The sequence below is a fragment of the Belonocnema kinseyi genome, chromosome 10 (assembly GCF_010883055.1).
Source record: "Belonocnema kinseyi isolate 2016_QV_RU_SX_M_011 chromosome 10, B_treatae_v1, whole genome shotgun sequence".
In the NCBI taxonomy this organism is placed as follows: Eukaryota; Metazoa; Arthropoda; class Insecta; order Hymenoptera; family Cynipidae; genus Belonocnema; species Belonocnema kinseyi.
Window position 1 is genome coordinate 105,240,793 of NC_046666.1, and position 24,240 is coordinate 105,265,032.

Below are 24,240 nucleotides of genomic sequence, written 5' to 3' on the forward strand. Positions count from 1 at the left end.
ACAATAATTGAAGTATAGTGGAACCGCGGTTATATCCTCTCACTTATATCCTCTCGCACTTAAAATTAATATATTTTTTAAAGTTGCAGTAATTATTACATGGATAAAATTGAACCGCTGACGACCAAAAGGGACACGGCCGGATTCAGCCGGAGAAGTATTGTCCCGAGTGTCAATTTTAAAAATCTTTCTAATTTCAATTTTAAAGACTGATACTTGTAGAGAATTTCAAGGCGCATCTTTTTTTCTTCTTGCAAAAATTTATAGGTTTTGTAGTTTTTGAGATAATTGGGAAAAAGTGGATTTTTTGAAAACGAAAAATTCCAATCTTTTTTCACTTCAACTCGCGCTAATTTAGCCAATTTTCATCATTTTCCGATTTCCCCAATACAAAGGACGTGTTTAAGTCTTCTGAAACTATCTAAGAAAGAAAAACGAGAATATTGTAATAAACAAAAAAGTTATTAATTTTTTTTTGAGGCAATGCAAAAATCATGAATTTTAACCTTCAAGCGTCCTCGTTTAGCGAACGAATTTTAAGCTAAGAAAAGCTTTCAGTGAGAAAGTTGTTCATTAAGGTTCAAAGAAGTTTTCTGGAAAGTTTTAGATCAATTGGATTAATAGTTCAAAAATTATTAATGTTTTAAAATCCAAGCGGTAATCTTGACGCTGCCCAAAAACATGCCTGGCCGGCAACGTACGCGCTGCAGCGAACGACGTGAAGGTCAAAGTCAATCTTACCAAAACAAATGCACAACATTAACTTTTTTTGTCATCTTCTATGAAATTCTACAAATAAAGCATAGAATCAGCGAAGTGATTGTTTCTTATAATAGTTGGAAAAGCATTTTTTTTGAGATTATTGAGATTTTTCAGATATTTTTGAGAATATTAATTAAAAAGAAAAAGATACTAAAATGAAACAAGGTAGAAAAAGAACTAGAAATGAAGATTCATGGATTAAAAATAAGAAAAAAGGTTCCAGATATCAGGTACGATTGGAAACCGTCAATACAATTTTTAAATAAATTTTAATCATAAATTTAATATTCTATGACTTTTTTTATTCTTGATTTTTTAAATAATTCTTTTACTGAACTATATATAATATGTAGATAGTCTAAAGTAATTATTTTAAATTTTTAATGACGGAAGTTAATAGAATTATTTGTTATTTCTTTAGGGAAAAGAATACATTACAAAGCCTAAAACTAAAAAAGACAGTATTGCTAAAGATATTCTAATCCCAGAGAGATTTTTCAAACCTATTAAATCCTGCTGTGTAGAAAAATGTTACCAAAAGTTTTCAAATGTGCAACAAGAAAAATTACATACAAATTTTTGGAATCTCGGGAACTATAATGAACAAAATGTGTTGCTCAGAGGATTGTTAAAATGCAAGGATCCTATCCAAACGAATGCAGGTGAAAGACTAGGACGGTTAATTCATTGGATATATTTATTTCCTACTGACGAAGAAAATGTTCCGATTTGTAAGAAATTTTTTTGTGCTTTTCTATGTTTTGGCAAAAGAAGAGTTGAAAATGTTCAAAAAAAGATTTTAAATAAGCAACCTTTAAAATATGTGGCAGGTGGAGTACGCAAAAGTTGTCTTAAATTAACAGAAAATTAAAAAAAAAAAGATTGAAGAGCATTGCGAATCAATTCCACATCACAGTTCACATTACAAACGAAATTCTACCTACCTAAAATATTTTGATAATCCTTCATTAAATCTTGTAGAACTTTACAAATTATTCGGAAAATATTATAAAGAAAAAACGAGGGCTTAATTGACAATAAGTCAAACCGTTTATTTTAAGTATTTCAACCGAAATGTTGGCTTCAGTTTTAAATTACCTAGAGCTAACGTGTGCAATACTTGGTACAAAAACGAGACAAATGGAGAGGTAAACGAAGAAGTAATTAATCACAAAAGCAATGCTGAAATTTATTTGAAGTTAAAAAATCAAATACTCTCTGAAAATAATAGTCTATGCTGTAAATTTGATTTTTTCACAGAATTTTCCACTGCCAAAAATACCCGTGTCCGCGCAGTTTTACCTACGTTTAGCATGGCTTTTTCTATTTAACGTACATGTACATACTACGAACCAGAGTTACATGTTCCCTATTCTTGAGGGAATTGTAAAGAAGGTTGCTAACTCTGTTTGCAGTTTTATCAATACGTGGTATTAAAAGAATTTGCTAAAGACAAGTTCAACAGCATAACATTATTTTTAGACTCATGTCCGGGACAAAATAAAAACTACACAGTGTTTCATTTTTTGGTTTTATTGTCCATTTATTTGCAAAGCGAGATTAAATATGTGCTTCCAGTCCAGGCCATTCCTATTGCCAGTGCGATAGGAATTTTGGCACATATTCGCAAAAGCTGAAAAAATCAGAACGAATTGAAACTGAAGCTGAATATGTAGAAATGATTCGCAATGCTCGTTCACCTTCACTCACAATGGTCGAGAAGTGTGAAGATCTTCTGCAGGATTTTGAAAAATGTTTCAAAGGCAAAATGCGAAAGCCAAAAAATTTCCAAATCAGCAAAGCGTTCGTTTTGCATGTTTTTCCTGATGGAAAAGTTGATGTTTTTGACAACTATGAGTTGCAAAATCCAAACACTTTTTTCTTTAAACCTACGCTTAAACTAGAAAATCTTTCGAAAAGTCCTCCGCCCCGAATTGGATTAAAAGCTGCCAAAATAAAGGATGTAAAAAATCTCTTCCAGTATTTAAGCGCTAAAGGAAAAGAATTTTTCGAATCATATTTTTTAAAAGTACAAGCTCAGAATCCAGATGCCGAAGAAACTGAAGAGAGTGACGAAAATGACTAAAAGTAGTTTCTAATAAAATGTTGTTTGATTAATTTATTCTTGTTTAATAATATGCATAATATTATATGTTAAATATTTAATAAATAAATTATTCTAATGATAATATCTGGAGTTACTGGTGCGCATTTGTTTTGGTAAGATTGACTTGACCTTCATGTCGTTCGCTGCAGCGCGTACGTAGCCGGCCAGGCACGTTTTTGGGCAGCGTCAAGATTACCGCTTGAATTTTAAAACATTCATAATTTTTGAACTATTAGTCCAATTGATCTAAAACTTTCCAGAAAAGTTCTTTGAACTTTAATGAACAACTTTCTCACTGAAAGCTTTCCGTAGCTTAAAATTCGTTCGCTAAATGAGGCGCTTGAAGGTTAAAATTCATGATTTTTGCATTGCCTCAAAAAAAATTAATTACTTTTTTGTTTATTACAATATTCTCTTTTTTCTTTCGTAAATAGTTTCAGAAGACTGAAACACGTACTTTATATTGGGGAAACCGGGAAATGATGAAAATTGGCTAAATTAGCGCGAGTTGAAGTGAAAAAAGATTGGAATTTTTCGTTTTCAAAAAATCCACTTTTTACCAATTATCTCAAAAAGTACAAAACCTATAAACTTTTGCAAGAGGAAAAAAAGATGTGATTAAATGAGGCTATTTTCTCCGAATAATAATTAACGGTAGATGTCCTAACAAAAAAAACTAGAAAAAAATGGTAAAAATTGAAAAACAAACAAAAAATACTTGCCATGATCCATTTTTAAAATAGTCCTGGGAAATCCCAACGGAAAAAATGAAAGCATTAATAGATTTTATTGTACATGTCATTTCATTCTTATCACTCTGAACTTGGCTATTTCGAGTTACTCACCTTCCTGCTTTTTTTTACTTTTAATAGCCATATTTATATCAAAATTGCTAGGCTACCTATCAATTCACGAAAGCTTTACCCCCTTCTTCTCATTGCTCTTTTTATAAATAGTCCTTAGATCATGTCTCTTTCTAAAAATTTCTCAAGTAAATCGAACTTAGAAATCAAAAAATATTTGTAAGAATAATGTAATTCTCCAATTACTTTAAACGTTTCTAGTCTTTAGAAAAACAATACTTCCATTCAAAGTTGTCCTGCATCAATAAATGAAAAATGAAGAAAATTTTGAGACGAACGAAAATAAATACGAGGGCCTTGAAATATTGAGGTTTCGCTACTAAGGAATTTTCGAGAAACAAGAGCGCCACCCCTTGCTCTCAATAGGACAAATAATTTTTGTCACTTCAAGAATTTTTCTATGTATAAACAACTTAACTTTTTTCGAGAGTGCCGCCCCTTAACACCCCTCGCTCCCACTTTATGTAACTATAAGTTGAACGGTCAGTTTGATAATTTGCTACAAACCACAAATGTCAAAATCAAAGAAAACAAAAGTAAGGAACAATTTTCATACACGATTAATGGCAATCTTCTTCTATAATTTCAAACAAGTAATATTTTCACGGAAGCTGGTCTCGCATCAGTAATAAATGTATATTGTTTAAAACGAAATAAGATACAGGGTGGAACTGCTGGGGCGAACCAAAAAGTATGCAACCCATATTACACGACAATGCTATTCTTATGGACGTGTATGCCAGGATGCATACTTTTTGTTTAGCCCCAGCGTGTCCACCCTGTATATAGGTTATAGAAAGTTTATGTTTTGCCTATAATAGATATATTCGTCTCGGAAGCTTCGCGTTTTCCGCCCTATTCTCCCAATACTACATTTTCTGAATGCATGCGAATACTTTGGGAGGTTTCTTGTGCACAAAATATGTGAAAATCATAATAAAGGTTAGACTGAAATTACGTTGAATGATTCTGAAGGATATATTTATGCACAATATTTTCTTTTATTTAAACAATGTAATCAATCGTTCAACTTAGGAGAATGGGTCTTCTCAGTACATAAGAAAGTCTCAGGATATAATTCCCGACCACGTCAAATGATAGCATTATAATTGGATTATAATTCTGACGTCAGATTTCGATGTATCGATCTTAAAAAGCTAAAGATAATAAACTTCGTCAAGCTACTATCTGGTTTCTGATTTGTGTCTCTTCATATTAGATTTTCCATCCTTATCCGGAGTTTTCTCGAAAAGAAAATCTGCTACACTATGTTTACTTTAAGATTTAAATTTAGCTTAAAAAATTCTATAAAATACAGTGCCTTACACTGAAAGAAAGCTATTTTGTTTTAGTATCAGTACAATGTTGTAAACTTGGTCAAAATATGACGGCCCTTATCGCATTTCGCAGGTCGGGAAATTCTGGTAAACTTTTCTCTATATTTTTCCTTTATTGGGCATTCAATAAGCTTTTATCTCTTTCAAGGAACAACCATTTTTGTCAATTCATTCGAAAGATATTGAGGTTTAAAAGTAAAAATGTTTAAATAGCCCACTATGTGCCATGTGTGTGTCAAATATCTTTGGTACTATGTATTATATGTCCAAAAAATTTAGGAACCTCAATTTTTGTACAAATTTTAGTGAAAATCTCAGCAGAAGTTCAAAAAATATGGGATATATTACATATTGCAGATGAAGGGTTTTCCAATACTGGTACATAATTTTTTGATATTTTCAGTAGATTATCGATTATTTCCTGACATGTAAAATTTTAAATAGCACCATTATCTTAGGATCATTTTAGAATACGCAAATTTGAACTTATAGCAGTAGCAATAGCACAGGCAAGGTCTCCTGCTGTGAGTGTGGCTGTGAGCACAACATTTTCAAAAGCCAAAAATGTGCAATTTACTTCAAGAAGTATCTCCGTACCTTCTTTATTTTCGGATATAACACCTTCGTACTCTTTTCTTATAAACTTCATAACAAATGACTATTTCTGACTCTTTTTCAGTATAATCTGTAAAAAAATTGAGGTATATACATTTTTTGTACAGATAGTAATAAAATTGCATTAGGATCTTTATAAACATTGTAATCTTGGTGAGCTGTACCCTGGTATTAGTATGATAGCTATGATTACAGTGTGAAATAGTAATTTGTGGGCCAGATGTCGCATGACAGCTGCCCTGAAATTTGATTTTACAAAAACTTTGTCTTTTTGTTTGTTGAAAATATGTCGACTTTTTTGGAAAATATGCACAAAAACTGAACTATTTTTTTTGGTATTTTGGAATTTCGATTTTGACTGCAGGACGTGAGGAGGGAGCTGGTCCACGTACGCAAAAGAACTTAGAAGACAGAAAATGCACCAAGTATCATGGATTGAAACTCTCTCCTATCATTTTTATGTTCTTATTTTCTGAGAAAGTATTATTTGCGGCTAAGTTTCATTGTTTTATTGTATTTATTGACCTTACAAAACTGTGACCGATCTGAGTTTAACAATCTGGTAGATGGCGTATTTTCTCGGTAGACATAAGGTAATTTTATATCACAATTGCATGCTTGCACGTTCTATTGTACATAAATTTTGCATGAAGCATCTCAGTACCAAAACGTAACTGGCATGCAGAGACCTAATCTTCTTGTGTGTACGTTCTTCCAAGATTCAAATTTTTCGCGTCGAATGTAACCTACACTGCCTTGACTCAATTGTTTTATTTCGACGCATCACCAAGACTGCTTTGTTCGCAATAGTATGGGCCTTCTTACTGTTTAACATAATAATTCACATTTTACTTTGTTTCTTTGTTTAAGTTAAGTAAAATTAAAATACATTTAATAAAATTTCAGACAGTGTAATTGGAACTTCAATAACGTGAACAATAGGATCCCCATGAGAAATCAACATTTTCGAATTTATAATACGCAATTTCTCAGTTTTCTTCCTTTGGTAGAAAAAACTTTTCATTCAATTATTTACATTCAAATGATTATTTTAAAACCATTTAGTAATGTGTTCCATACGCTTTTTTATGACATCCTATCAATATTTGAAAACAATATTTGTTCAAAGAATCAAATTTAAGCTAATATGTGTAGTAAAATTGTTCCTAGGAACATCTATAAATATTATATTTTAATAAACATTTTTTAATCCAGTCTGCCGCCGCTTGATAGTGCATTTTTATACTTTTTAAAAATTTATTAACTATATTTTTCACCATGTGTACATTTTTTTAATGTTATCATTGTTGGGATTATTGTGCATAAATTTACTGCAGATTGAGGCCGGCTGCGGGCTGAGACTGACTTCTTATTTAAGAATTAACGAAGGGGGGAACTAACTTCCAAAAGAGTAAGAAAGGAGATGATAGTGTATTTAGTCAGACATTATGCACGAGGGGGGGGGGGTCTGTGTCGGATGGGTGGTCATTGGATTTCTGGGGACGGTGACACCTATGGGTGTAAAGTGTTTTCTATGGTGATTCGCCCACGCATCTATAGGTTTTTTTATAAGCGTACATATCAGAAAACTGCAATTTTTTATGACTTATGGCTGCAGAGCAAACGTAAAATGAAAAATTTCAGGTCAGTGGAAGAAATAAACTATAGCGCATGCGCAGTTCATAATTTGCGATTGTTGCTTTCTTGAGGAAAAATATATTTCTTCCTAAGGGAGTGAAAATGTCAAAACACTGCAACATCATTCTAGCCGATGTGATAGCTGTATTAAAATTTGTTTTCAAGTTTTAACTTGGCAATTTGTCAGGGAACGACCGAAAAATCCCTAAAAAAAATATATATATATATATATATAACCCTAAAAAATATATATAACCGTATTTAAAAATTCCTGAAGAACAAAGTTCCTGACTGGAAATTGCCTAATTGTAAAATTCACGAACTAGAAAATTCCGGAATTTAAACAGTTAATAAAATTGGTACGGGGCGTACGACTGATGCTTTTCGTGCTTCGCGCTAGATACTGTATTTGTATCGCGTTTCGTGCTCGATAATACATTCACCTCACGCTACGCGCACGGTCTGTGTATTTACCCCACAATTGTGCGCAAGCCTTTTAAATGAAAGGTCATAGCATCGACAATTGTTATTTGGTGATTGTGAATTCTCTTTTGTTAAACCTCCTTTGACTTTAACGAGAACATTCTCATCACGCATCTTATGCTTCACACTTGATTACGTCGAAAATGCGAACTTATCTACATTAAGTTCAACTGAATTATATTAAATGTATATTATATTTATTTCTGTCCCACGGTCAGGAGCTGCTTAATCAGATATAGCAAAATAAAGTGCAAATCTTATTTTTAATGATTACTTGAATATTTGTTTCTTATTTGGCATTAAATTTAATACTCACCCACCCTGAAAAATGTATTTCATTAAAATAAATTGATATTATTACCATTCATAATGTTTATGAGTACTGGAACAAAAATATCTTCATGGTCTTATTTTTACCATTAAAAAGAATGCACATTCTATTAAAATAAAAATTATTATTGAAAATTTTATTGCAACTTGTGACTTTTTCCATAAATAAAATTTGTTCCATCTTCAATGTAGATATAATTTAAGCGAAAAATGTTGTTAAATCAAACGTTTTTGTATATTGTCCTTTTTCCAAAAAGTTTATTTTTTTACTTTTAATATATTTTTATGGCCAGAGTTTATCACAAACCTGTAGATATTGTTTGGTTAAAGAACTTTTGCCTTTTAATTTAGTTTTTCTCGTGATTCGTTTGTCCAAAGCTTCAACTTTTTAATTTTTAATTTGGTAATAGGTTCGGAGAAAATTTGGGGAGAAAAATTTTTTTCTTCCAAAGAGCACGTGTTTTTAAATTTATTTCCTTATACATTTTTTTTTAAATTCAAGAAATAATTGTTATATGCTTTAAACATTGATTTATTTTTAAAAACAACATTTTTTAAATTACTTTAATTCGGGAATTTCGTAATTAGTCCAGTCAATGAAGGATTTGAGAAAAAAATTCGTAAAAGTAGCATTTTTTTCATAGATACATTGGCAATGGCTTAATAAAGATATTGTAAAAAGTCCCCAAACATACGTGTACGGCAAAGTTCCGAAATTCTGGAAAGTGTTAAACAGTAACATGTTTTTTAAAATTAGTCGAGAACTTTTGATTTTAGGTCGAAAATGGTGATGTGAAAAAATGATCATTATTTTATAGGGCACAAAAAAGGTTCTATCTATTGTGGACCTATTATCAACGGCTGCGCTATGAAATTGGATTAGCTGCACAATTCTTTTATTTGTGAACAAATAAAATAAAATCTCAAATATCCTGGCAAAAACGTCGGAAATATATCAGGCGATTTGTACTGGAGCAAATGCAGGTTCCTGTTAACAAAAAAAACGACTAAGTCATTTGCATGACAAACTAACAGTATAAAATGAGCTCAACTTCAGTGTACAATTTTATATGTTTAAGGGGATGCTATTGAGATGAAATTTCTTGCAAGTGTTGCTCCATTTTCATACAATACATTTTCCATTTTGTAGGTCAGAATAATAATATTTAAGGCCTCTTTTAAAGCTTTAAACAAGTAAATTTCAAAATTTAAGTTATGATGTCGGAAGCAACGGTGATTATGAGTCCTAATGGCAGCAATGGGAGCGGGGGCGAGAACGGTTACCTCTTTCGATGATATTGAACCCTTCGAAATTTTTTTGCTCACTTTTCCCGACAATAGACTTGGTCTTCGGGTGGCCGTTACGTCACTGCAATGCTGGTTCTCAATTATTTCGCTGAATTCAACTATTTTTTGAATAAAATTAAAATCCTTTTTGATTAAAATATCAAATATCACGGTTTTCGTTAAGAAATTATCTTCTATGGTTAATAATTCCATTACATAGTCAAAAGTGAAACTACTTTGTTTAAAATTAATTTATTTGGTTGCTGACTATTTAAACATTTTAGACTAGATAAACATTTTTTCAAAATTTAATTACTTTGTTGAAAATTAAGATTTCTAATTGAAAATTGATTGTTTTAAGTGGAAATTTATTTTTCGACCAGATAAATGATGAGTTGTTAAAAAAATGGAACACTTGAATTTCCTACAAAACAAATAATTTTTTAACGAAACAGATTACGCTTCTATCAAAGAGTAAGGTAACTTTTGTACAAAAATTGGAATAGATCGAGTCAATTTTCAAATAAAATGATTAATTATTGAAAAATTATAATTATTACATGCATTTGTAACTGAAAAGATAAATTTTAAAACAAACATAAAATAGTTAATTTTTCAGTTAGGAAAATAAATTGTTAACAAAATAAACATAATAAAGAAATTTTCAGCAATATAGTTTAATTTTCTAGCAAAGAAATTAAATTGTAACCGAAAAGATCAATTTTCAACAATTGAGAGTACGCTTCTAAAAAAAAAGACGAATTTTCAACTAAAGCTGATAGATTTTCAACTACAAATAGAATAGTTAAATTTTCAGTAAAAAATGAATTTTTAATTCAATGAAATTACATTTTCAACGAAATAGTATATTTTTTAACAAAAAAGATTAAATTTATATTTAAAAAGATCAATTTCAGACAAAAAATTGCAACAGAACATTTTCAGTTAAAGAAATGAATTGTAAATTAGAAAAAACTTATTTTCAACCAAAAAGATGATTTTTACACAAGATACATGCATTTTCAATAAAATATTTGAATTTTTAAAGCAATTTTAAACTAAAAAATGAATGAGTCACCTACAAGATTAAATAATCTTTCAGAAAATTCGAATTTTCAATCAAATACAGGAATTTTTAACCAAATATTTAAATTTTCATCTTAAGAAGATAAATTCTGAACCACATATTTACGACTTAAATTTCCACTTAAAACAATTAATTGTCAACAAGAAATCTTAATTTCCAAGAAAGTAATTAAATGTTGAAAAAAATGTTTATCAACTAAAATGATCAGTCATCAACCAAATAAATTAATTTTAAACAAAGTAGTTTCACTTTTAACTATGTAATGGAATTATTAACCAAAGAAGATATGTTTTTAACGAAAAAAGTGATATTTGATATTTTAATCAAAAAGGATTTTAATTTTATTCAAAAAATAGTTGAATTCAGCGAATTAAAAAGGATTTTCAACCAAATAATTTGAATCCTTAACAAACACAGATTAATTTGCAACTAAATAGTTGCGATTTTTAATGATAATAATACAAATAATTTACTTTTATCGAAAATGCCCGAACCTGTAGCAAGTCTAATAATTGTACTTTCGGATTTTGAATTGCAGACAATCGTTCCCGGAGTTATCATGCTCATCGCAAGCAATAATAAAAAACGTGTTTGGCGGGAGCGGCCATATTTTCTCAGTCTACTTCAATAGAATGTTGTTAACATTACCAAAAAGAATCTTGACATAGTAAATTTAACCCCTAAATGAGAATGAAAAAGATGAAAAGTTTTTAACCTCCACGTGTGAATTAAATTCCATCACAATTTTCTAGTGCTTAGGGAATAAAGTACAAATCAATCCGAGTTATAGACATTTCAAAATTATGTTATATTTATTGTTAATTGCCTTATTCACTGCGTTTGAGAATAAAAAATTCATTTTTGTAATCATGGTTTTTTATAGGTTCTTAAGGATATGTTTGTAATTACTCTTATTCAAATTATCAAGCAGAATATATTTTTCATCAAATAAAAAGATGGCTTAATGTGCATTGCATTAATTTTATTTTTGAAATTTTCCTCACTGAGAACCTGCATTACAGTGACGTCACGGCCACCCGAAGTCCAAGTCTATTGTCGGGAAAAGTGAGCAAAAAAATTTCGAAGGGTTCAATATCATCGAAAGAGGTAACCGTTCGCGCCCCCGCTCCCATTGCTGCCATTAGGACTCATAATCACCGCTGCTTCCGACATCATAACTTAAATTTTGAAATTTACTTGTCTAAAGCTTTAAAAGAGGCCCTAAATATTATTATTCTGACCTACAAATTGGAAAATGTATTGTATGAAAATGGAGGAACACTTGCAAGAAGTTTCATCTCAAAAGCATCCCCTTAAACATATCAAATTGTACACTGAAGTTGAGCTAATTTTATACTGATAGTTTGTCATGCAAATGACTTAGTCGTTTTTTTTGTTAACAGGAACCTGCATTTGCTCCAGTTGATAATAGGTCCACAATAGATAGAACCTTTTTTATGCACTATAAAATTATGAACATTTTTTCACATCACCATATTCCACCTAAAATCAACAGTTCTCGAGTTATTTTAAAAAAACATGTTATTGTTTAACACTTTCCAGAATTTCAGAACTTTGCCGTACACGTATGTTTAGCGACTTTTTACAATATCTTTATAAAGCCATTGCCAACGTATCTGTGAAAAAATGCTACTTTTACGAATTTTTTTTTTTCGAGTGCTATTTGTTTCCCATTGACTGGACTAAATTCGGAAATTTCTGTCGGGAATTTTATTATTCAAGAATTTGACAGTGTCGCAAAGTTTATTTTTCGGGATTTTTCAGTTGTCTCATTTGTCAGTGTAAATTAAATTATGAAAACTATATAAGTAGGAATACCGATTATCTGAAGAAAATTGACTAACAATTTCATAAGCTCTCTTAACTAATTGAATTTTTAAAAAATCTAGGGTTGGGTGGGGCGAGATGAGCACAGTTGTTATTTTCATGTCATAATTAAAATCTGCTAATTTATTGCTTGAAAGTAAAACGTCATATATATTCTACAAACATTTTCAATTAAAATTTTGCCTAGATAAAAGTAACTAAAAAAGTATATGCGGAATTAGCAACGAAAATAAAGTGCTAGTGCGCTTGGCTCATATCGGCTCATGCCTGAGGCGGGATCAGCCAGAAATTGGGGCGAGATGAGCCACTTAATTAAATGACTTATTGTATATTATTTACAAGTAAGCGTATTCTTAAGTTAGAGTATTTTAAAACGAAAACATATCTTACACATATTTCTCATAAATTGAACGGAAAATTTAAAGTATTTAACGTTAAAATGATGCAATCCTAAATCCTAACCTCACTATAACTAACACTACAAAGAGTAGTGTGTATTTGTTTAACCATATACTCATTTCTAAATTGCTTATCCGTTTTTCCAACTGTTATATCTCATTATTTCTCTGTGCCTCAGCCTCTCTTTATCTATTCTCGATGCTCTCTAGTTTACCCCAAAACCTTGTCTTTCTCCTCCTTCCAGCGTTTGTACCATTCTTCCCATTTTTCTCTTACCTTTTTCATTTCCCCCCTTACATCGTTTCCCTTCCTATTCATATCCCTGTTCATATCATCAAATCTCTTTCTTGTTTCCTCTCTAAACCCTTTTATGAGTGTGATATGATAATTTTTAGTCAAATCAAAATTTCAACTATTTCGGTTTTACAATTATATATAAATCTGTTAAAAAATTAAGGTTTAATAAATAAGCTATCTAAATGACCACTGGAGAAACATCTAATATGTGAATTTTTGTGATTCTTGAACTTTGTAAATGAATGCAGAATACAGATCTTAAAATTTTTACTTACGTTTTTTCCAAATTTATTCAGCATCGAGCAAACCATTTTTTTAAAGAAATTTCATGACGTTCTTCCTGATATTAATACAAAAAACAGTTACAAAAGAAATGATAGCCTACGAGAAAATTGAGTGGCTCATCTTACCCCCTATGCTTATCTCGCCCACCCTACTCTATCTTTAGAATTCTATTTTGTATAATCAATTGGAGTAGTGGAACAAAAGAAAAAAATTTTAAACTAAGTAACCATACATATCTGTAATGTACGACAGTCAATTTTATCAAAGTCTCATTTTTTCAGAAATAAAATATAATAATTACGGTGATAATTTTTATTGTGTTTGAACTAAATATTAATATAGATTAATACGCAGAAATAAAAAATAATTATTATTATATAAGGATTAATTTTTAAAAAATTATATATTTTATGTAAGTTATTATTGAAAAAATAATAAGATTAAATATTGATTATACTTTTTAGCTTGAAACGAATCTTAAAAAAGATTGATTTCTAATTACAAATTTTAACTATAATTGAATTTATTTTAAATTTACATTGATATTGATGATGCCTTATTATACTTTTATTTCAAAATGAGAAAAGTTTTAAAAAATTACCTAGATGCAAGCTTTTAAAAATTTCATTTCTTCAGGAAAAATTTCCAAAACCAAGCGCCCTAAAAATTTGAAAAAAGATTTTTTCTTAAATATTGGTTTAATTTAAAATCATGTAAGTACGTCTAAAAATGTATTTGGTCATCTTTAACATTTGCGGGTGATAATTGTCGTAAAATGATTTTAAATATAACGTTTTGCGACAACGAGCGCAATAAATTACGATAGATTACGATTATATCAATAAATGAATCGAAAAGTGTCAACATAATATTCATTTCCCAATACCTTTACTATTTTTGAAAAAAATACAATCGTCGGGGTGGCATTACAAATTATTATTTGACATATTTACAATACGAAAAATATATATTTTTCATTTAATTAAAAAAAATGTCGACAAAAAGGTTTGATCTAGCGGCCGCTTCGTCGCTAAACAGGCATCTTACCTCTGCACAGTGGGCTGAAATGAACAAACGGGGATCAAAATAACTTGGAGGGCGCAATTCATTACTGATTTTTGTTTATAAAAATTGAACCTTCAATTTTGAACAGAATTATTTTCAGTCAGTCTTGTTTTTTATCTTATTCTGTGCAAAATATCTTGTCAGTAATTTTAATTTAAGACAATTTGTCAACCGATATTTGTTTATAATTTTATTCAACAAATTGTATAAACACATGCCTATTATCAGCAATTATGAGAAAAAAGAATCGTTTTTTTTTTTTATCCTGTACATACTATCTTGTCAGTGATTTTCATTGAAGAAAATTTGTCAACCGATATTTGTTTATAATTTTGTCCAACAAATTATATAAACAAATGTCAGTTATCGGCATTTATGGGCAAAAAAGAATCGTTTTTTCTTATTCTGTACAAACTATCTTGTTAGTGATTTTAATTGAAGACAATTCGCCAACCGATATTTTAGACCGGGAGTTGATGACGGATTGTTGTGCCTCATTTTATACCGCATCTTTTTTTAAGGGTCGATAATTAACCCTAAGAGAACAAAAATAAAAGGGTTTGTAACCTATGCACGCTTTCATGTTACAATGAAAATCGGATTGCAATTTGTGAAAAACTTTTGCCTTTTTCCGTGGTGTTATATTGCCTGCCTTAATGACATAACGCAGTTCAAACAAATTGAAAGTGTAATAATTAAAGTCATGCGATACGCAGTAGCCGAAAGGGGTCAAAGGTTCACATAAAAAAGAATAAAATTAAGGATATTTCCGTGTTTTAAAATTATATGCCAATGTAAAAAATAAAAGTTTTTATTGAAAAAATACTGTAGAAAAATTGGTATGCACCTCTCGTTGGTTTACATGAGGAAAATTTCTAGGAAATTCTGTAAACATTTATAACAGATTTTCCGTAATTTCAAATTACATGCCATTTTTACCATACGCAATTTATATAATTTATTGATATTTGAGAAAATTGGCATTCAAGCCAGGATGTTGAAAAATAGATGCATGCACGAAAAAAGTTGCAAAAAATTGTATTCAATTTTTCGTGACTTTATTTTTTATGTCATTTTGGATTTCATTCCGAAATAGTATTCCATGTTAATGGATAAAATGGCATACATGTAGCTTCGGCCAAAAATAAAAAATTGAAAGCCCTAAAAAAACAAAAATGGTGTAAATGAGAAAAAAGAGATTATTCATGACTTTTTTTATGCCAGTTTGGATTTTGTTAGGAAATATTATTTTAAGCTGAAAAAAACGGTTTGCGCGTTCCTTCAGCTTATCATCAAAACATTTTGAAAAAAAACTTCCAACTATTGGCACTAAGCTTTCGAAAAACTTCAAATTGTAACAGGGCTATTGCATTAATTAGAAAATAATTAAAACGCGATTATCTCAAAATTCTGGCATTTTTCTGGGGGTGAGGGCACCCTACTTTTTCGTAATCAGCACAACAATTTACATGATATTCAATTTAAAAATCATGCAGACCTAGAACTGCACACAGGATTACACCCAGCTACTAGAGTAGTAAGCTTTGAGGGAGAGTCGGTGCACGACATATGCGAGGATCTAAAAGAGAAAGTGAAAGGGTGTGTACAAAAGAAGGTATTTAGGAAGAAGAAGAAAGGAATGTTGAAGCCGTGCTGGGATAGGGATTGCAAAATGATGATGAGAAAGGTGAAAAAGAAGTACAGGAAGTGGAAGGAAGGAACCGCGAAAAAAGGGGAGTACGTAGAAATGAGGAAGGAGTTTAGGGTGACGTGTAAGAAGAAAGAGCAGGAAAAGAAAAAAGGGCTGGAAGAGGAGTTGAGACGTGTTAAGACAGAAGGGGTCGTGTGGAAGATAGTTAATAGGTTTATGAAACGTAGGGTGGGGATAAGTGAGAAGACAGAGAGTGACGAATGGGGGAAATTTTCTAGTGATTCATTTCAGGGATCAGATACACGGAAGAGAGATGAGTGAATTAGAAGAATGAAGGAGGTAGACGGAGAGGAGCTGAATGACAAGGAGATACAGAAACAGATAAGGAAGTTGAAAAAATGTAAGGTAGCAGGGATGGACGGAGTAGAGAATGAAGCATGGCTGTTTGGCACACAAGGGGTAAGGCAGAGGATGAAGGGGGTAGTGAAAACAGAATGGAGGGGGAGGGATTCCCAAGAGAGTGGAGGGAGTGGTTGATCGTATCACTGTATAAGAAAGGGGATAGGGAGAGGCAGGGGAATTATAGAATAATTACGCTAATGAATACGGCGTGCAAAATATACGCGATGGTGTTGGCAGATAGGCTGCGGAAGGATGTTGAGGCGAAAGGAATATTGCCGGAGAGGCACGCGGGCTTTCGGTAGGGAAGGAGTACTATTGACAATATTTACGTCTTGCAGCACATGGTGCATATGGGCCAGTCAACAAAGAATTTTAAATGGAAATAATTTATAACAATGAACTTAGTTGTTAGGAAGCTTCCTTAGGGGGTCTTGAAACACCTCCCAAAATTCAGTAAATTGGGGGGGGGGGGCTCGAGTCGCCATCATCCAATATGGCAGCCTATTTCGTGTTTTTGGATTTTCCTTGGAAACGGCTGTTTTTAGAGCAAAATAGTTTTATGATAAAACACTCTAAATTTTCTTCTGAATAAAAAAGGTTATATAAAACATTGCCATAGAGTTAATAGTTTACCCGGAAAATTGAAAAGATTGAACATTTTTGGAAGTTCATTATTTTTGCATTTATGAGCGATTGCCTCAGTGAAAACGAGTGCAGTTTATTGTTTCGAGCTTGGCTGAAAGTAAGCTACCGTGCAATATTGATAATTTTGCTGTTCTGATATTATTTATCTAATACTGAAAATTATTTTGATCGTTTTCAACGCTTTATTTGAAGAAGTTGCTTTCATTTCTCGAAGTAGGGACTTTTTCATTTACCTTCCCCATGTCTTAACAACGTATCTGCAAATTTTCGAAATTTTAAATTAATTTTTTGATATTAAAAACCGCCTTTTTCTGAACCTGTGTCAAAACTCTCGGAAAATCCGAGTTGAGTCTGGGGGGTAAAGTAATAACGATGTATTTACTGCAGGCCTACTTTTTTCTTCAAACGGTAGAAAACATAATGCACCCATTGTAAATAATCTCAACTCCTTCCATATGCCTGGGACCCTTCGAACAGGCGATTATCGGCGCCCCTCTTCCGCCAAAGCAAATACGTGAGGGCAAGCGAGAGAGTAATGGGCTTGTTAGTACAGTCAAGCACAGTCATTTCTATTTTTGTAAGAGAACCTTTCTTCTCCCGCTAACATTTCACGCCTATTAAACGCGTTTTTTTGTATCAGAAAAAATCACATCATTACAGATTTTTGCATGCAGCATTCCAAAGGTGCTCCAATGATCTTATTTAAAATTTAGTAATTATTGGATAAAATTAAGCTTACAATCAAGCTCTGAAGTGACTTTAAACCTTTTCTTCGACACGCCTCCAAAATACTTCTGGCTTCACATCTACTGTTGTTCATATAGAAAGTCATTTGTAAAATAATAATTTCGAAGATAATCTAACAAAAACAGAAAATTATTAACATTCCATGAAATAATTCAGATTAATACTTCAAGGGGAAGGTAATAAAATAACCATTTTTGTATCTCCATTCTTCTCCCGCTAACATTTCACGTCTATCAAACACGTTTTTTATATCAGAAAAAAATCATATTATTACTGATTTTTGCATGAAATATTCCAAGGGAGCTCCAATCATCGTATCAAAATTCAGTAATGATCGGATTAAAAGTAAGCTTATAATCAAGCTTTACAGTTAATAAATAAATCAAACGAATTTTCAACTAGTTCAATTTTCAACTAAGGAGAAGAACTTTTAACCAAAAATGTAATGTTTCTCAAATGTGTTTGCGTTTTAACTAGATTATTTTCATTTACAATCACAACTCTTTAGCTGGAATACGTCATTATGCATATAAGGAAATTAATTTTTAAATTGGAAACGACATTTCAAGCAAAGAAAGGCATTTTAAGCTAAAATAATTAACCTTCAACATATAAATGCTTTTTAATGAACTTAAATAAAAGTGTGTATTTTTCCCGACGACAATACAACATATTGCATGAAAAAGTTTTCAAATGTGGTTTTTTTTTACCAACCATAAATTTAAGATTGTAAGTCAGAATCTGGTTTGTTGCTTTAAAAAAAAAATTACTTAATCTATGAAAGAAGGAGAACTTTTTTATTATTTTGCATTTGTTCAAAAACTTTTAGGATGAGAAATAGGATCAAGAGAATGTTGCCCCAAATAAATGTAAATCACATTGTAGACAATTTCTTATCACAAATGTTTATTAAAAGATAGTAATTATGTATTATGTATTATTATCAGCTATTATGGCATATGTTATCAAAGAGAACCGAAATTATTAGCGCTTTTCCCATTAGTTACAAAATTAAAGATAATCAACAGCCTAAAATGAGATTTCGATATAATCTCTTTAGTAAAATAGTTTTTCAGGGAAAAACCTTATTATTGGTAAAGACGTTGGTTATCTAGTTCTGTATTCAGGGTGGCCGTTTTAAACGAAGAAAAAAATTCACGGTCATTTCCGGGTTTGCCCGGTTTCGCAAACATTTTCCGCGGTCAATACAATTATGCAATTCGAACTCTAAAGCTTAACTTTCTTCCATTTGCAGTAATAAAAACAAACTACAAATTTAAGTACTCAAATTGTACCACTTGAACTTTGAACTTTTGAAACCGAGGTTTCAAAGTTTCTTAATTACACTTTTTTTATTGAATTGCTTTATAATATCCACTTGAAAAATGGAAGTTACTAACAATTTTCAATTGAGGAATTTTAAATAAAATGCAGATAAATTGCTAAATTGAGAAATTTTAACTTTTGAAAATTAATGAGTTCAAAGATTCAGATTCAATTCTATAAATATAAATCTACGTCATCATTTTCAGCTCATTCAATTAAAGAATCAGTTAACTTTCCAATTTTTGAAATTACATTAATTTAAATAATTTTAAGATACTTAAAAAGTTTCTAATTTTTTTTTAAATCTGCAAAAATCGACATTCTATTTTAAATTAGGCTGTGGCTATTTGCACCGAAATTTCGGTTCGACTAGCCGAAGTCTGTTGATACAAACTTCGTTTAAATTATATGAAATCATTTTAAGTTTTCAATTAATTTTCAATCTTTTCAAAACTTCCAAACACCTATTAAAATTACTCAAATTTCGTCTAGAAATAATAAGGGTCCAATTGCTATTTAAACATCTAAATTGAAACATTTCCCTTAGACATTAAACCTTTCTTTTTAAATAAAAATCAAAATAGTAAGTTCAAAGATCAAAAGATATTCGAAATTTTAACGATTCAAGTTTTCCCAGGTAAAACAATTCAATTTCAAACTGTTTATTTTTAAATATTCGGTTTTGATTTATACGGCTTGAATAAACAATCAAATATTGATAAATGTAAAATAATTATTAATGTTTGTAATCAAAAATTTTAAATAGCATGAATTAATATTTTACACTGAGCCAATATTTTTAATTTATTGAAAGCGTTTAGGTACAAAATACATTTACCGAAGTAATTTTTTAATTAAAAATAGTTTACAAAGTTTCAGTCGGATGTTTGCTTTTTATTAATGATCAAGACTTGAGTTGAAACAGTTTAATTTTTAGCGTTAAAAGCTAGAAATTTCGAATTTTTAACGGATTTAGAATTCTGTTTGACCAATCAATTATTCAAACAATGATTTATTTATATTTACAGTTTAACAGCAACTTTAAATGCTTTTAATTTTCAATTCTTTACGTCTTCAATAGTGTTATTTGAAAATTCTTTAAATTCAAATTAAAAATCTAAAGTGGACATTTTTTAAGTAGAATATTTCCAAATTACACATTGAATACTAAACGATGAGATAATTAAAACAGATAAAAATTGAACTAGTTATTTTTAAAACTTCTGAAATCGAACTGGGCCACATTTTTCTTCAAAACATTTTTAAAATTCGCGGTCAACAAATAAATTCCCTGTCATTTCTACGGTTGCCCGATCCAGCAGCCACCCTGTGTACACAACAATATTTTCAAAAATGATTCGCGTCTCGCAGCGACCAGTGAAACTAACACTTAAAACACGAAACTGTGCGCACCAAAATCTGAGTCCTATTACACTGTTAGTTTAGGTGACACTGCCTCATCTACCAGCACGAACAAAAGAGGTAGACACCTGTTCCTGGAGCAGGTAATAGGAAACTGATTTTACTTCAAGAAATTACCAAATACCCAAAGCTGTGCACCTTTTGTAGACTACACTTTAAATCTATGTACAATTTTGTATGACTTTCAGGTTAAATTTCAATTTAGAGCTTGATTATAAGCCTAGTTTTAATCTGATCATTTCTGAATTTTGATACGATCATTGGAGCACCTTTGGAATGCTTCATGCAAAAATCAGTAATTATATGATTTTTTTCTGATACAAAAAACGCGTTTGATAGACGTGAAATGTTAGCGGGAGTAGATTGGAGATACAAAAATAGTTATTTTATTTTCTTCTACTTGAACTATTAATCCGAATTATTTCTTGGAATGTTAATAATTTTCTGTTCTTGTTAGATTGTCTTCGAAATTATTATTTTAAAAATGACTTTCTATATAAACAACAGTAGATGTGAAGCCAGAAGTATTTTGGAGGCGTGTCGAACAAAAGGTTTAAATTCACTTCAGAGCTTGATTATAGGCTTAGTTTTAATCCGATCATTACAGATTTGTGATAGGATCATTGGAGCACCTTTGGAATGCTTCATGCAAAAATCAGTAATGATATGATTTTTTTTTATACAAAAAGCGCGTTTGATAGACGTGAAATCTTAGCGGGAGAAAAATGGATATAAAAAAATGGTTATTTTATTATCTTCTCCTTGAAGTATTAATCCGAATTATTTCATGTTTCTGTTCGTTATAGATTATCTTCGAAGTTATTATTTTACGAATGACTTTCTATATAAACCAAAGTAGATGTGAAGCTAGAAGTATTTTGGAAGCGTGTCGAACAAAAGGTTTAAATTCACTTTAGAGTTTGATTGTATGCTTAATTTTAATCCGATCATTACTGAATTTTGATAAGATCATTGGAGCACCTTTGGAATGCTTCATACAAAAATCAGTAATGATATGATTTTTTTATGATACAAAAAAACGCGTTTAATAGACGTGAAATGTTAGCGGGAGAAGAAAGGTTCTCTTACAAAAATAGAAATTACTGTGCTTGACTGTACTAACAAGCCCGTTACTCTCTCGCTTGACCTCGCGTATTTGCTTTGGCGGAAGAGGGGCGCCGATAATCGCCTGTGGCCACATGACCGTGGTCGCTTCATGCCTTGGGAAATGCAGTTCGAAGGGTCCCAGGCATATGGAAGGAGTTGAGATTATTTACGATGGGTGCATTATGTTTTCTGCCGTTTGAAGAAAAAAGTGGGCCTGCAGTAAATACATCGTCATTACTTTACCCCCCAGACTCAACTCGGATTTTCCGAGAGTTTTGACACAGGTTCAGAAAAAGGCGGTTTTTAATATCAAAAAATTAATTTAAAATTTCGAAAATTTGCAGATACGTTGTTAAGACATGGGGAAGGTAAATGAAAAAGTCCCTACTTCGAGAAATGAAAGCAACTTCTTCAAATTAAACGTTGAAAATGATCAAAATAATTTTCAGTATTAAATAAATAATATAGCTACAACGAAATTATCGATATTGCACGGTAGCTTACCTTCAGCCAAGCTGGAAACAATAAACTGCACTCGTTTTCACTGAGGCAATCACTCATAAATACTAAAATAATGAACTTTCAAAAATGTTCAATCTTTTCAATTTTCCGGGCAAACTATTCACTTTATGGCAATATTTTATATAATCTTTTTTATTCAGAAGAAAATTTAGATAGTTTTATTATATAACTATTTTTGCTCTAAAAACAGCCGTTTCCAAGGAAAATCCAAAAACATGAAATAATCCGCCATATTGGAAGATGGCGGCTCGAGCGCCCCCCCCCCCCCAAATTTACTGAATTTTAGGAGGTTGTTTTAAGACCCCCAAAGGAAGCTTTCTGACAACTAAGTTCATTGTTATAAATTATTTCCACTTAAGCCTCCTCATTCAGCTTCGTTGACTGGCCTAATAGAGAACTAACCAAAAATGGTGCTAAGTGTACGCGTTTTTTGTACATCTAAAAGTCTCGTTCCCTTTGGTGGATAGTGGGAAGTTGTGGGAGGCAATGGAAGAGAGGGGAGTGGAGAGTGGTCTGACTGAGAGGGTAAGGGAGGTATATGAGGAGACGAAAGATAGGTTGTGAGGAGGGGAGTAAGCTATCGCCGGAGTGGTCAAATGAGTTAGGGTATGTAGGAGTAAGGATTTGGTCACTTGTATATGCAGATTACATAGTGCTGCTAGCAAAGTGCGAAGAGGTTTTAAAGGAGATGATGAAATGTTAAAACGATACTTGGACAAGAATAGGTTAGAGTTAAATGCGGACAAGTCGAAGGTTATGGTGTTCAGAAAAGGAGGTGGGACAGATAAGGGAGGGGAGTAGAATTGGAAGAGAAAAGCGTTACAGGAGGTGAAAGAGTTTATGTACCTGGGCTTCCTATTTCGGAGGAATGGGTAAGTCAATGGTCATATAAAAGAGAGGGTGAGAAGGGCAAATGTGGAAGGTAAGTGAGGAGGTAAATAAGATACAGGAGAGGTATTTAAACTGGACACTGGGGTTGGCAAGAAATACGTTGGACTATATTGTTAGGAGGGAGACAGGTAGAAAGAGTTTAGGGATTATAACCGGGAGTCGAACCTGTAAATATGAAGAGAAATTTTCGGAAGAGGGGGGAAGTAAGCTGGTTTGGGAGTGTTGGTGGTAGAAGAAGAACAGACGTAGGGGGGCGCAGATGGAGGTGGAAAGGGAAAGGTATTTTAGAACGAATGGATTGCAGATGGATGAAGTGAAAAGGATGCACGAGCAAGGAAGGAAGGTATATGAGTTGGTTCAAAAGAATGGTATGGAGAAAGAGAAGAGAGACTATAACGGGAACTATGTGTGGATTATGCCAAGGGAGAGAGCGCAATATTTGTGTGAGAAAGGGGAGCAAGGAAGTCCGGAACTTATAGCGAGAACGAGATATGGTTTCATGGAGGATTTTAATAGATTCTGGATTTCTAGAGAGAAAAGAATGTGTGAATTGTGCGGGAAGGGGATGCAAACGTTGAGCACTGGTTGGTGGAGTGTGGAGAGGTGAAAGGGAGTGGGATAAGCATAGTGGTATTGTTGCATGAAAGGGGAGACAAAAAGGCAGTAGAATGGGTTAAGGGGGTGTTAGGTAAGATGGAGAAGAAAAGAAGGAAGGAGCAAGATGAATGGAGAAGGAAATATTGTGAATAGGAGAGGAAATAGTTATAAGAAAATTGTAAATATTGTAAGTAGTAGATAAGTATTAGGTGTCAGCCGCGGAGGCAGAGGCTGGCAATGTAAGGTATAGCGAGAAAATAGCACCATGCTTTCGAGGCGAGGAAGGCTAGACTGTAAAAGCGAGCGGATTAGATATAAAGTGTGGATGTATGTTAATTCTCAAGAGGTAGTTGTTGGAAAATTCTGCAAAAAATTGAAGTGTAAACAAGTCAATTTGTTAAGGCCAGCAGGCCGAAAAATAAACGTTTATCTATCTATATTTAGCTCTATTTGGTTTAGTTTAAGATCATGGAAAATCTGTTGTGAATGTTTACACAATTTCCCAGAAATTTTCCTCATCTTAACCA

At 31.8% G+C, this 24,240-nt stretch overlaps 1 protein-coding gene across 9 annotated transcripts in view; it reads left to right on the plus strand.

The window, feature by feature from the left end:
• The window catches only part of LOC117181592 (protein lap4), a 485,727-nt gene that overhangs the window by 426,494 nt on the left and 34,993 nt on the right, over positions 1 to 24,240 (plus strand). The window contains exon 34 of one of the 9 annotated variants that reach the window (XM_033374443.1): positions 6,591 to 6,742. The exons of 7 other annotated variants lie outside the window; for them this stretch is intronic. In XM_033374443.1, coding sequence (XP_033230334.1) covers positions 6,591 to 6,599 — 9 coding nt within the window. In that variant the 3' untranslated portion in view covers positions 6,600 to 6,742. Of the gene's footprint in view, positions 1 to 6,048; positions 6,106 to 6,590; positions 6,743 to 24,240 lie in introns of those variants that run through there. One more of the 9 variants, XM_033374440.1, reaches the window with a different exon arrangement.